At 38.6% G+C, this 15756-nt stretch overlaps 1 protein-coding gene across 1 annotated transcript in view; it reads right to left on the minus strand.

The window, feature by feature from the left end:
- Positions 1–15756, minus strand: part of FARSB (phenylalanyl-tRNA synthetase subunit beta) — a 66975-nt gene that overhangs the window by 25209 nt on the left and 26010 nt on the right. The window contains exons 12-15 of the mRNA XM_055344971.1: positions 15203–15410; positions 14622–14702; positions 11150–11242; positions 7007–7124 (exon numbers count right to left, since the gene is read on the minus strand). Coding sequence (XP_055200946.1) covers positions 7007–7124; positions 11150–11242; positions 14622–14702; positions 15203–15410 — 500 coding nt within the window. The remainder of the gene's footprint in view (positions 1–7006; positions 7125–11149; positions 11243–14621; positions 14703–15202; positions 15411–15756) is intronic.

Raw genomic sequence — 15756 nt, forward strand, 5'->3', positions numbered from 1 at the left:
TTTTTTTTTTTAAGATTTTATTGGAGAGAGAGACAGAGTGGACAAAGAGCACAAGTGGGGAGGCAGAAGCAGATTCCTCACTCAGCAGGAAGTCACACAAAGGGTTCAAGCCCAGGCCCTGAGATCATGACCAGAGCCCTCGCAGACACTTAACCAACTGAGCCAGCCAGGCGCCCCAACACTAGAAGTATTTATCTGTTATCTACAGCTATACAGGGAAATGTAAAATAAATGGTCGTATGTGCATAGAAAATATCTGGCAACTAATTTTAAGAAGGATTTGGGAGAAGTTGGATACGTGTACTTTAATATGAAAAGAACAGAATTACTCTTAATATATATCCATGAAAGTTTTAAAGGTGGCACAAATAAATTTAAGAACATAAAACTTAAGAATAATTTCCCTTAAAATTTCTGTATTATAAAAAAAAAATTCTGTATTATAACACCAAAGTCTAGGTTGTTTTTTATTTTGTAATGCTGAAAGCCAATAAATTAATGTGTGGGGGAGAATCTATGACCTTCTCAATGCATGAAGGAAAAAGTTATAACCTTATGGGTTGGCTTTTAGTTAACATAAACCTGGAATGGATTTTTATCTATTAAAAAAATATGATATGCAATGCATGACAGAGCATATTATACTCATGTTTGCAGATTTTAACTATGTGGAACTAAATGTACTAAAATAACTTTCCATATTAAAAATGATATTATTTACAATTAAGATGCCATCATACAGGAGAATGATGCTACTTCAAGTATTGTTAATGTCAATGTTCCTTACACCCATATTTTTTGGATTATTAATTAGAAATTCTACATGCCAAAAATATGAAGTAGTAAAATTAAATTAAACCAGACTGATGACATAAGCTCTCCTCAGAAAACTGCATTCCACATGTGGATGCTAAATAATCTTCCATTATTTGATGGCTACAGAATTAATGGACAGTTTCTCAGATCTTAAGCATTTCACAAGCTCACAATGAAAACACTTACTGAGCTCTTTATCAAGCAAAGAATTACAGAAAAAACTATAAAGATCTGGTCCTTATATTCAGTAGGTTACAATATATAACAGATCCATGAATGGTAGAAAGAGCAAACTGGAAGAACAAACCAAATCATAGAACAGTGAATTACTTATGTTCTATGCAGCCACGGTGGCCCAAGGAGGAAAAAGGAATTAGAATCTCATATATTGTGATTAACATTAAAAGATTTGATTTCCACATTTAAACAAGTCAGGGTAAAAAATAGATCACTCTGATTTAGAAAAACCTCAGGAAGGGGGTGCTGGGTGGCTCAGTGGGGTTAAGCATCTGACTCTTGATTTCGGCTCAGGTCATGATCTCAGGGTGGTGGGACTGAGCCCCACACTGGGCTCTGTGCTCAGCGGGGAGCTCTCCCTCTGCCCCTTCCCCTCCTCTTGTGCGTGTGCTCCCCCCTGCCCTCCAATAAATAAATCTTTAAGAAAAAAAAGCTTCAGGAAGAATGTGACATTTTAGAAACTACCAGAACAATCTGACGGGCAGATAAAATGCAGCTTATACCGGACTGTAGCAATGCTTTGGAGACAGCAGGAATGGTCTGCACAGGAAGCAAAGGCTTGGAGTGAGAATGCCTGCTAAGGCAAGTGAGGGAACTGTAGCCTTCCACGTCGTCAAGGGCCTGTAACCTACTACTCCATCTGCTAGAATACGAAAACTCAAAGTCTTCGAGTAGTTCACACTAAAGTGCGTGGTGATTTGACTACCAGGATTCTCTACAGATGTCGGTCAAACTGACAACTGGACGACTCTATCATGCTACCTTTAAATGACCTTATACCCTTTACAAAGCCAAACTAAGTTCTCTTTCTGAAGCTATGGTCCCTTTTAACCTTGGGCTCAACCCAGTGACGTGTTCTCTTCTGCCATCCCAGGGAGCTTCTAGGCATGCTGGCAGTCTCAGGGACCATCAGGAAATAATCCGTGGAGGCAGGATTCAATGTGCTTTTAATATTAAAAAGCCAGAATGTTGGACTTTGCAAAATATAGTTGCTTTTCTGGGCACACAGATTAGCAATTTATAAGTAGGTCCTTTGCTCCTCTAAAGTAATTTGCTATTTTGTTTATAGTTTAGTTATTCTTGACATCCAACGAAAGGATGGACAACTGAAACCAATCAATAACTCACACAGCAGCCTTATTTGATAGCTCCAAGGTTGCTTCTATTGACTTCCGTTATAAAGCTGAAAATTTACCCCACAGCAGAGTCCACATTTAACTTCTTGTTCCAAAGACACATGCCACCCTTCCCAAAAGGTATAAATCAGCTTAGTTGCCAGAGTCATGACTAATTTTTAACAACACTGCAGCAACTTTGGATCTTACAAAGATTTGCTCAACAAATGCAGTGACTGGCTCAGCCTCAAAGAATTGGAATGTGTCGGACTTCAAGTGGAAGTCTTAATATCCGAGAAGTGTGCCTGACTTAGTTGCTAAAGAGGCTGCTGGCCTGACAGTCTCACAACATGGACAGTCAACCAAAAAGTCCACCAGAGCATAAGAAACTGTCTGATGAGGTCAAGCATGAAAACAGGAGCTAGGAGGCTTTCATTTACACTTACAGGAATGTAAATCAAACAAAATTTGTGAGAGGCATATTGAAATCCAGCATAGATTCCTTCTTCGTTTCCATTGTGGAAGATACGCCTGCCTACACAAAACTGACAGGAGGCTGAGAGCCGGGATTTTCCTTAATGTTAGAGAACAAGTCAGTGGCAATTGTCACTCCTGTGTGCTATCAGGGAACCCACCTATAAAAACCCATTTACCAGTCCGTCTTCCTCAAGACTGGAAACTCTTTCTCTTATATTCCAACCAGACCCTAGCAAAGAAAAAACAAAACAAAAAACACTTTTTTTGCTAGTACAATGAATTAGAGTGTCCTGCTCACCCTTGCCACACATCTCTCCCCTTCTGAACCAGCACTTTGGGTATGGCCCCCACTAATGAAAATCGAGGATGTTAACACATTACTGGAAATCTATCATTTCACTTTTTAATGGTCTAAATTCTTTTTTCAAAAGTTTGAATATTTAGGAGGAAATGGCTAATATAAAATCCAACAGAAAAACGCTTACTGGTTTGAAAGGCAGTGAAATATATGTATGTGCTCCATTCATTCATTCAGGAGAAGTAGGTAATGAATGACTAAAAACATAACATTCCTGTTTTTAGTAAATTGCCCTATCAGTATATTTTGGTTTTGAAACCCTAAAAAAGATAAGCAGAAGTCAGTTAAATCAAAATTTAGGATAAAAATGAGTTCCGAGTGCCTCATTTTTAGTGTCCGCAAGGGGACATTAACCCTTTAATGGCCAGAAGTTTCCAAATCATTCTCGCAGAAAATTACCATAGACCAGGATGCTACGTATCCAGCCCTAGGGACTGCTAACACTCTAGCAGTAAAAAAAGACATGAAACAGTGCTTATAACATGGCTAGAACTTTTAAAAATGCAATTTCATTTAATTCTTACAAAAAATCTAGTTAGTGCTATTGTCATCCCCATTGCAACAGATGAGAAAACAGGCACACAGAAATTAAATAAACTCTCGAAAGTTAAGCAGCTCATTAGTGGCAGAACCATGACTCAAAACCAAGTACTCCTGCTGGCTGTACAGTCTTAAGTAAATCCATGATGTGTTATGCTGCCTTTCCTATAGAATCCTCTATGTACACTGAATGACAAGTAGGGAGTCCACTTGTACATATGTAGAATAATCCATCAGAAAAGCTATTTGTTATGACATAAAATCCAGGTCTACTTAAAGAGAGAAAACACCCCAAAGCAATCTTAGGTTTTTAAGATGGTAAACTTACTGAGCACACTGACCTCTTCTCATTCCTCAAATTTTACTAACAGGATAGAAAATTTTAAAGAAAATAAACCATAAGTACAAGACAGCAGGCAAAAATAATGTCAGATAAAAATGTTCCCATAGGGAAAACAGTGGAATAATCAAAACTAAAAACGCAAATAAAATAGGTCTGCTACAGAGACGAAAACTATTCCTTCTGATGAAACAAAGTGCAGCAGAAATGGAAATCTGAGTTAAAAAGTATACAGAGTAGGGAACCCTGGGTGGCGCAGCGGTTTGGCGCCTGCCTTTGGCCCAGGGCGCGATCCTGGAGACCCGGGATCAAATCCCACGTCAGGATCCCTATATGGAGCCTGCTTCTCCCTCTGCCTGTGTCTCTGCCTCTCTCTCTCTCTCTCTCTCTCTCTCTGTGTGTGTGTGTGACTATCATAAATAAATAAATAAAATCTTTAAAAAAAAAAAAAAAGTATACAGAGTAGGTTTCTGGGGTTATCACCAGGATGACTTACTAAACGACGGACTACAGCACCTGTGCAGCACAACAGCTTGCTCTCAACAGGCGAGGCTATCTACAAGCATGGGTCTCGGGGCAGAGTGGAGTCTATGTCTGGGCCTTCCCAAAAGACACGATAGAAAAAACAGTGAAGATATCCCTACCAAGGACTTCAATATAGTCAAGTGCTGCGCACTTACAGTGAAAATTTCCTATGGTAATCATGGGGACCCCAGCTTGTTCCTCACCCTCCAGACTCTGAGCTGCTTGCTTGTAAGCATGCCCAGCCCTGCAGAGCCCTGTAGGGAGCCCTTGCCATTAGGAAGGAGGCCTACTACAGAAATAGTACTATAATACTTCTGAGGAAACAGACTCATTTTGTACCTAAAAACACCTGCAGATTGAATGTGAGGGGATGGAGAAATATTTATTATGCAATAGATGTTACAAAAGCAAGCCAGAGTAGCCATACTTCTATCAGACAAACTAGATTTTAAACCAAAGAGTGTAACAAGAGGGGAGGAAGGGCATTATATCATGATAAAGGGGTCTTTCCAACAAGAAGATCTAACAATTGTAAATATATCCCCAACTTGGGAACACTAAAACATAAAACTTTTGAGGAAACTCAGTATAATTAACCCTACCCTATATTTATAAATATGCCTGGATCACCAAGGATCAAAACCTACAATTCAAAGAGCTAAGATGAAAGGAAAGGAGTTGAAGTTAACAGAAAAATTTGACACTAAAATTCTAACAAGTTCTTAGTTATCTGTACCAATGGAGGATTTGAAGAACAAGAACACTCAGAACTACTTATAGCTGGCCCTATAAATGTTTTCTGATTTCTACCACAGACTGGCTACCCAGAGAAGATTCTATGTAGATGGATAGTAAAATAAACTTTTATTCTCTAAGGATATATGCACAGAGACCAAATTCTGGCCCTATCTCTAAGTCCAAAATTTATGCAGCCTCGGGCAAATTACTACTGGTCTTAGTTTTCCTATATATTAGGTGGGGACAATGTCTTTTGGTCCTATCTGCCTCAAAAAGATAGATTAACAAAAGAATAACGGTATATTTTTTTAAATTCTTGAAAATTATAAAGCACCATACAAATGCAAGGCGATGCTGTTAACTGAAGACAAGGCTGCATCCTGGGGAGCAAATGGAATCCAGCTTTAGCTGAAAAGTTTGCTATGGAAGGTCCACATATAGTCAAGTGGCATGGCTCTATTACCTAAGATAGGCTGATTTACAGTCCATAGTTGTTGACTACTCAGGGTAGTCAGAATAATGCCATATTATCTTCTTCAGGAGAAGCTGAGAAAAAGGCCTTTGCTGTTGACAGCTGATAAAGAACACACTCCGAATTTTGCACTCTGGAGTAAAACTCCTGAATAAACATGGTTAGGACTTAGAGAGTTAAATCCAAGGAACCAGAGAAATACTGCCAGGAATTCAGTCATTTGATGGCACTGCTCACCAAGAAATGATCTCATATGCAGCTCCAAACAGACTTCTGTAAGTCTGACAGACATCTCTGGCAATCCGGTTTAAGTACTACTCTAAATATATGTCTATTAAAGAACCTCAGAGTTCAAAATGGTGGGCCAAGCAACAAGTCCAGCCTGTAGTCAAGACAAAACCTGGTAAAACACATTTACAATAACTATTACAAGAGTGATGGTGAATAGCCACTGCTAAACTGGAATGACAAGATATCTAATACTTAAAAATGATATGCACATAAACCTCAAGATAGAAGAAAATGTTTCATCGTACTTCAAGCTGAGGTTTTTTTTTTTAAAGATTTTATTTATTTGACAGAAAGAGAGCAAGCAGAAGCAGGAGGCATGGCAGAGGGAAAGGGAGAAGCAGGCTCCCTGCAGAGCAGGGAGTCAGACATGGGGCTCAAACCCAGGACCCTGGGATCAAGACCTGAGCTGAAGGCAGACACTTAACCTACTGAGCCACCTAGGTGCCCAAACTGAGGTTTTAATAGGGTTCTTCATAAATGTTAAGTTCTTTAAGATTTGTTTTCCACTAAAAGAAGAGAGAGCAACCAAATATCTCAATATCTTGCTTGGATGGATTTGTATCAATCATGAAATCTAAATTTATGAAACAATTGGGAAAATTTAAACACAAAGTGGATGGGTTATTATTTTTTTTTTTAAGATTTTATTTATTTATGAGACAGAGAGAGAGGCAGAGACACAAGCAAAGGGAGAAGCAGGCTCCATGCAGGGAGCCTGGTGTGGGACACGATCCCAGGACTCCAGGATTAAACCCTGGGCTGAAGGCAGTACTAAACTGCCGAGCCACCCAGGCTGCTGGATGGGTTATTTTTAAGAAACAAAAGTGGTATCTTTTATCTTTTAGATACACATATCTTTTGGAAATACATGATAAAGTGTCTGCTAGTGAAATGGTAAGATGTCTAGGAATTACATCAAAATAACATGGGGAAGTAGGCTGGAGTATAGATGAAAGAAGACTGGCCATGTGCCAATAAAACTGCTAAAGGTAGGTACTGGATTTATGGGGGTGATTATACTATTCACTTTTGTACAGAGGTGAAATTCTCACAATAAATTGCTTTAAGTGTACAAATGAAAGGTGACTCATTCTTACCTCTGCTAGAATCTTTGACTACGATGTCAGAGATTTCAAACAGCTTCAGAGGAAGGGGCATCTTCCGATTTGCAGCGATGGTCTTTAGGAGGCCAGGAAGAAGGGTAGTGCGTGCCACCTACAGGAGAAGACACGAAATTGCACTGACCAAATAACCCAAGCTAACTTGGCTCTAAGACAAGGCCAAAAGAACTCAGCTTCATAGTAATAGGACTCCTTTGGAAAATGCAATGTGTAAATATCCAAATCATTTATAATTTTCAATTCCAAGACAAAAGAAAACTGAAAATACTCTGGCTTCCAAAGTTACAAAATGAAAAATCATAAAATGTGATCAAAAACTGAGAAAATATTATAAATACAGTGCCAGTAGCTAGGATCAGTTATTTTAGCATCATATTTAAAATTAAAAGTTAGCTTTTAAGATTGCAAATATATAAATTTTCATATCGATTTATCTTATAAATTAAATGAGATTATAAGAAATACAAGCATTCAAATATATTAAATATAAATTAATCAAATCCTTTAAAACCATGGCCAGGGAAAATGTAAATGCAATTAAAATATAACAGTGAGAAAAGAGAACACAAATATGTAAGCACTAAAGAAATAAGGCAGCCACTAAGGGCAAGCTGTGCCTATGGTGTTCAACTTAGTACCCAAAGAAATATAAACATATATTCTACTTCTAAAAAGAAAAAAAAAAAAGAAAAAGAAAAACCTTCCCTGCTTCTGTCTTAAATAAATTTCTCACTCTAAGCTACAGGAGATAAGTCAGCTTTCAACACATCATGTTCCCAGAAGAGATTTATGAGCAGTGATAAGGCATCATTGTTAAGATCCTGGGCTCACAGCAGACACCAGCACCACTACACCCTTTGCCCAGACTACTGCATGAGCTTAAGCTGGTGTCCCTGCTTCCACTCCTGGCATCTTATGGCCTGTTTTCCACACAGTGATCCTTTAAGGCCTACATCAGATCACGAAACTCCATGCTCAAAACTCCAACAGCTTTCTATCATTCTGAATAAAATCCATGCCCTGCATTAGGTCCTACCTGAATGGCCCTGGCTACCTTTCCACCCTCCATACCTGCTGCTCCCCACAGGCTTACAGTGTTTCAGCCACGCTCTGCAAAACAGCGTTCCACCTCGGACCTCCACACCCCCTCCCTTCTTCTACAGCATACATTCTTCCTCTGGATTCACATGTGGTGGTCTTACTTTCTTCAGGTTTCTGGCTAATAGGTCCCCACAGAAGGCTGCTCTGACCACCTAGGCTAAAACAGCAGCCCTTCCTAGATCATACAGGCATAACAGGAAGCCCCGACACAGACACTCTGGTAGAATGTGTGTCTATGGAAAGAGAACACCTTTCCGATCTGGTCCCTCTACCACCTGCTGCTACTGGTCTTCAACTCTATTATTTCGTAAATATCACTCCCATTCACAGCTGGAGAGAAAGTGCTCAAACCACTTATACAAATGAAACTACAATGTTAAAAGAAGGCTTAACTTACTGGAATATAAATAAGCTATCTTTGTAAATAGGTTTTCCTAGTGTTCCCCACCCCCCCATTTGATAAATCAGCCTTACTTGCTTGTTTAAAAACTCACAGCAATACAAAAAATTACATCTGAATCCAATCATGCTTCTAGATCTACCCACCAATTTACTACAAACATAGGGACCACTGGAATGTATTTAACAAAATCCTAACTGTAGGAACTACAATACAAATGACTCAGTTTCTTCAATGAAGAAAGCACAAAGAAGACAGACACAGAGGGGACAATCTGTAGATTAAAAGAGACTTAAGCACATCAATTTTGACTTGGGATTCAAATGAAGTTCATACAAACTATTAAAAAAATTGAGATAACCGGGAAAATTTGAACAATGACTGGACATTTAAGAATATTAAGGAATACTATTGCTAATTTGGGGGAATGTGATTAATATTCTGTATTTTTTATCATTATAATAAAAATTTGTATCTTTTAACTGACATTTTTCTTTTCATCCATTCTCTAACATATCTGTCAGAAAACAGCCCCAAATTAAGAATTATGCAAGAGAAAGAATGGGCTTAGGCAATAAACTGAGTTACAAGCCCATAAACAACCTTACGTTTAACCATAAATAAACAGAAACCTGTTAGCCACATTAGTAATGGTAGGACATACCTACTAGAAAAGCAGGAGGGAAATACAGAATCTGTCTAGTCTAAAAGATGGGCTCATCTAACGATTTTATGCAAAAATACTGATTCTGAAAGTGTATTAAAACTATAGCTATTTATAGTATATTTAATGTGTTTCTGATTTTCCTTCCACTTAGATATAACAGAATACAGGATGTAAACCCTACAGAACATTACCACATTTAAGAAATCTATCAGGCTTGATAAATGAAACTGGGTAAAAAAGGAAAATTTGGAATCAACTCAAAAATTCAGTAAGATTTACTGAAAAATCCGTCTACCAAATGGATTTGAGTGTCTCTTATTGAAAAGAACCCCATGAGCATCTTTCAAGAGCAGTAGAAAAGCTAGTGGACCTTATTATTACAATCCTTCAAATTGGCGTAAGAATTCTTCCAAGTTCTGACCCTGAATACAGAGAAATAATTTATGTACTTGATGAATATTATCAGTTATTTCTTTAAATAGTAGTCTAGCCTAAATCTACCACATTAGTGAGGAGATTGAATCTAACTTTTAAAATTCCAAATTTTAACATTTTCAGAGCTTTAAAAATTTTTAGAACTTATTAAGACTCCATCCCCTACATTTACAGATGTGAAAAATCAAGATTCATAGAAACTATCTCAAGTCAGAGTTCACATATTATAAAAGCATTTATTTTCTCGAAAGCATTTCCTCCCAATTCTAAGATTCCCCTTGAATCTAAGCCAGTGTTAAAGAAAATCAAAGAATTGCATGTGTAAGAAAAAGAGAATGAGAGCAGACCAGTATGAGAGAGGAGATGGTTTGAAGTCCTTCATGAACAAAGACATTATAAACTATAAGAACAGCACTTAAAAGCAATTTCCTAATGTAGTAATGTATCATTTAACATTTAGAGTATTCTCACTGAAATATTCCTGAACTCCATGTGAAACTGCCATTGAACTAGAGGATTACTGTGGAAAAAAAATGGAGGCAGTATAGTCAAGAACTGAGGTTGCAACTAATTTCAAGGTAAATGACTTAATGGAGATGCTAGGAAAGGGCTGCTGACTCACAAAATGGGTAGAAAAGATGAAATCTGAAAATAGTACTAAAATCAATTGATTTGAAGTGAATAAAATGGAAAGTTCAGACAAGAGGGCTAGATAGCACAAAGGAAGCAAAACACAATTGTAAACCAATCAAGAAAAGATTAAAAAGTGTTAAGAATTCATCAACATGGGGTACCTGGGTTAAATGTCCCATTCTTGGTTTCAGCTCAGGTCATGATCTCAAAGGACCTAGGATAGAGCCCCAGTCAGGCTCCTTGCTCAGCAGGGAGTTTGCTTGTCCCTCTCCCTCTGCGCCTCCCCCCCCAAATTTGCTCTTTCTCACTTGTGCACACATGCTCTCTAATAAAATCTTTAAAAAAAAATTTTAATTGGGTGCCCGGTGGCTCAGTCAGTTAAGCATCTGCCTTCGGCTCAAGTCATGATCTCAGGCTCCCTGCTCCGTGGAGAGCCTGCTTCTCTCTTCCCCGCCCCCTGCTTGTGCTCTCTCTCATCCTATCTCTCTCAAATAAATATTTTTAATTAAAAAAAATTTAGGGGCACCTGGGTGACTCAGTCAATTAAGAATCTGCCGGCTCAGGTCATGATCTCAAGGTCCTGGGACTGAGCCCCACTCAGACTCTGCTTCTCCTTCTTCCCCTGCTCATGCATGCACACACTCTAATAAAATAAAATCTTAAAACAAAAAACTAACTCTGCTCCTTCCCGATGTGCTAATAATTTAAAAAAAAAAAAAATCTTGGAAGTCTTTAAAAACAAAATCCATCAACAAAGTTATGTAAGAACTATAATCTTATCCAAGAAGAGATTTTTAAAAAGCTCTAAGATTGTCATCTTAAGTATAACTTATGTACTGCCTCTCAGTATTTACCCAAATTCTTACCTACTTAAAATTCTCACCTGAAATTCAGCCGTTTTAGGATTACTAATGTGGACTGCCTTTGTTGCAGAGATGTCCAAACCAAGTTTATCAGCAATATCTTCTTGGGAGCACTAAGAAGTACATGCAACATAAAGAAAAACAATGACTGAACTTAATATACAAAGTATTTAATGCTGTAAGTCAATTTATAATCTCATAATAATGTAGATTCTTTATATAAAGAAGTTAATAATAAATACATCAACTAATTCAGGGCCACTGCAGATCTAATTTAACATGAACTCTTATAAGGAGTTCCACCTATGATAGAGAGGCAAGGGAAGTTTTTCACATGTTGATGGTACAACTGTATTTGGGCCCTTCGTAAGCTAGCCTTCCATTTACCTTTCCAGTCTAGTCTCTTACAATTAGTAACCCATTCTTCTCTGAATCTTACACTCTTCCTTACTTTCACCAGAAATGCCTTCTCCACCCTACCCACTCCCATCCCCCAAGGTCTACTGCTTCCATAAAAATATTCCGAATGACTCCTGTCAAACTGTCTCCCCACCTTGGTGTTCCTATGGCTTTGATTACCGTGATAAGCCCTGCTAGATCCATACTGACTTGTGGTAGAATGGTAAACTCAAGTGGCCCGAATTCTGCCCAATGTTCTTTCTACTTGATCGTTTAACTTCTTTGCATAGGGGCTTGATAAAGCTCTGAGCAAAAAACTCCTAAACTGCTCACGCTCCAAAAAAGAGAAAGATATCTGTGACACTAAAAAACCAGGATGACAGAATTATGAAAATAAAACTATTAGATGCATCACATCTAATAAATGAGTTAACAAGATAATGCAAATAAAGTACCTGGCACAAACCATGCTCAAAAAATATTGATGATTAATAAATTACTAAGAATAATCACATATTAATGCTAACTGTTGCAAAAGGAGTTTAAAACTTAACATAAAAACTGATACACCATCAGATTACTGAATGATTTTCCAACATTAGGGGATATTGCCTATCGCGCTATTCTACAAAGTGGCCTTCAAGGACTAGTTTGTTTTTCCTAGAACACACACACACGTTTAGATTTTTATGTCAAAGCCCATTCTAATGATTCCTGCTGAGCTCTCTTGGGAAGGATACTGAAGCTGCATCCAGGCAGAGCAGACAAGAGCTCTGTGATCTGTCAGGCTGCAGAGGTGGAGAATGGTGGCAGGCCCGCTGGAAATAATCAGATTTTCTCCCCAGCATGGAGGAGTTTTTATTACAAGATATAATGTGATTAATTAGGAAGTGCAATTTAAATAATGCAATCTATTCTCAAGCAGAACTAGTACTGTGTATGTAAAAGAAGTGTTCTACAAACTCACGGCAATGTGGGGTATCTGAGTGGCCTCATACTCCATGATGACAATGGAGGACAAGGGACAGATTAGAAGCAGTGTGAAATCAAGGTGACAAAGTGGCAGGAGCTAGCAAAAAACATTTTTAAATATTTTTAAATGTTAAAGTGTTTCTTTTAAAGTGTTAGAATATAATAGGTCAGTGAAGCCCATGATTTTTATAAATATTCTTATACTAAGGCTATAAGTAAATATTTAGCTTTAAAAGTGAGTTAATTTAAAATATTACAACTAGTATGCAGACATAGTAAAAATCATGATGAGATAACAACTACTTGTATTTGGAAAATAAAGGGCTACATTTTAGAAACAGCTCTGTTTCTCTCCTACAAAACTAGATATGAGGCTCAGAGATACAGAAATTTCAACATAAGATCTAAGTAAGAAAACTGTAACATGTAATGTAATGACATTGAACCTCTAGCACCCACTACTCCTTTTCCCAATGGTGATAATGTGTTGAGAGGACTTCGGACAGCCGGACAGATGGTTTCTGGTACTACTTGTGGACAGCTCAGCCACAAGCCTTAGGTACACACAGGCCTGGCCCGGAGTCCCTGGCCCACAGCAGACTGGCCGTAAGGAATGGGACAGGCTACCTACATCACCTGCTGTGTAAGATAGGAACACGTTCTGCAGGGTGCTGCAGGGAGATGGAATCACATGCATGAAGCCCTGGACAGAGGATAAATTCTCCCTGCAGAGCAGCCACAGTCAGGCAGAGTATATGTACACAGGGCCACATGGTCACAAAATCAAAACTCACTAGTTATATACAAGGGCAGGGAGGTACACACACCAATGTTTGAACAGCAGTTAGTTCTGGGGAGGAAAATAGGGTTGGAATCTAAGGGGAAATGGAGGGGACCGATCATGGGTTACTCTACATGGTTCTGTACAGGTTGAATCCTTTCAAATTAATCCTATGCTACTTAGTTCTTAAAAATGAAACACATTTCTCAGTACTATTTTCTCTATTTCATTGATGTTCACAACTGTACATATACATACGAACGGCATGGTACTACGAACCAAGCACACACTGGCTGAGACAACAGAAAAGCACTGCTCTAAAAGCCAAAAGGCTAGGACTCCGGTCCTGGTCCTCATGCTGTCCGTGTACACTTCATTAGGTTCTTCTCCTGTTGACCTCAGGCTTCCTTACTCCTACTCATGCCTGGCATACAACAGATGCTCCATAAATGCGGAATAAAGGACTGCTGAATCAAAAACATGACAACGCTGAACTAGAAGATCTCAAAGGTCCCTTCCGAGGTTAGCACCCTATGAATTACGAATGCTCAATCAAGGGAGAGAAGCTGCATCTCCTTTCCAACTACCCTCTCCCCACAAACTGGTAGTAATGTAATGCCCACCACCACGTTCCCTGTACATCTAAGATAGAGAAGTCTGTCTGGAGTTGAGTTGGAGGGAGAAAATGGAGTCGTTCTGCTTGTTTGGTTTTGTTTTTTGCCCTACATCATTACGCTGACACCTACTTGAACACTCCAGAACAACACGTCGACTCCTCACAAATGCTCACTACGAGAAGAGGAAACTATAAATGGCACAGGCTTTTTATTCTTTTCAAATGGTCAATCTGGTGGGGGAAGGACATTTCCTTCTTCTTTGTAATAAAATTCATTTCCTGATTTAGGCCTTTTATGTCAGCTTTCCAACTCAAAGCAAATGTCGTGAACATGTTCAAAGACAAAGAAGTTTAATGTGGAACAGTCCACAAACCCTTAACTAGGGCGGCATCTAGTGGGCACAGACACAACCAAATTAAGGCTAAAAATTCTAACTTCATCAATTTGGTTATGAAATTTATTATGAATTCAATACTTGACACTTCCTTAAGAGTACAAAATACACTGTTATCTGTCATTTAAGACTTTTGACCATGATTTTTTGTAACTAAAAAAGGAAACACTTCTTCACTAGAAACTGTACAATCTCAAGTAACAAGTTATTCTTCTAGAACCTGGAAAATTTTAGCAATCTATATGTTGTAAAGTCATAAGGAACCAGAGTACAACAATTCTGAGATTCTGTGTCAACAATCAGCTGCACAAACAGCACAGGAGACCTACCAGAGCAAAGGTCAGCGCTTCCGTGAATCCAGCAGCTGCCATGTCCTGTCTTAAGAGTTCTGTGAGTTTATTAAGAGGAAACTGAAAAAAAGATATTAAACTTTATGCCACCTCAATGAAATTTCCTGTAACAAAACGTGCATACAGAACATGTCATTAAAAGGCAAACCCTCTTCCATCCTTACTGATACTGCTGGTACACCACCCCACTCTGCCTCCCTCCCCACTACCCCGATTCTCCTTCCTATACAGATGGCACAAACCCCCACTTGACCTCTTCCCCACCAAACTACTTCTGCCCTCAGGCCAAGTTCGGAACATGAATTTCCCCAGTTCAAGATTCAAAAGGGCTCCAAACTTGAAACCTGTCTTTCTTCAAGTACTAGTCATCACAGGTTTTGAACTTACTCTAATCCACACCGGGCATCTGTTTTGTATCCTCTCCATAGCGAATGGCTCTTCATAGCAGAGCACGTCCAAATACTACTTAATTCCTATGTGCTGTTTTTCTGGAAGCCTTCCTGGCATTCAATAATCAGTTTCTAACAATAAGGAGTATTTATTTAAGGGTGCAATCTTACTTGATTAGCTATGGTGTAGGTTTTCGGGAGAGTCATCTGAATGTTGTTATAACCATAAGCAATAGCTGCATCTTCTACGATATCACAGGCATGGATAATGTCAGCTCTGGTTGGAGGGATTTCAATCTCAATCTGATTCCCATCACCTATTACTTCTGACTTTAAATACATCCTGGTTAGAAGCTTGGCAATATTTTCTGGAGTTTCTCTGAAACAGGAATGTACAATCCATAAATTTCACTGGATTACTTAAAATGTGCTTATATCTTGTTTTAAAATATTCCATTATCTGAAATATATTTTTTTAATTTTATTTATTTATTCATGAAAGACAGAGAGAGAGAGGCAGAGACACGGGCAGACGGAGAAGCAGGCTCCATGCAAGAAGCCCGACGTGGGACTCAATCCAGGGTCTCCAGGATCATGCCCTGGGCTGAAGGCAGGCGCTAAACCGCTGAGCCACCTGGGCTGCCCTGAAATATCATCTTTCTTTCTGAGTTCCATGATATCAGATACCCTAGCAGTTGATTTATTATCACTTACTCTGAAAAGAT

This window comes from Nyctereutes procyonoides, unplaced genomic scaffold (assembly GCF_905146905.1).
Source record: "Nyctereutes procyonoides isolate TBG_1078 unplaced genomic scaffold, NYPRO_anot_genome, whole genome shotgun sequence".
In the NCBI taxonomy this organism is placed as follows: domain Eukaryota; kingdom Metazoa; phylum Chordata; class Mammalia; order Carnivora; family Canidae; genus Nyctereutes; species Nyctereutes procyonoides.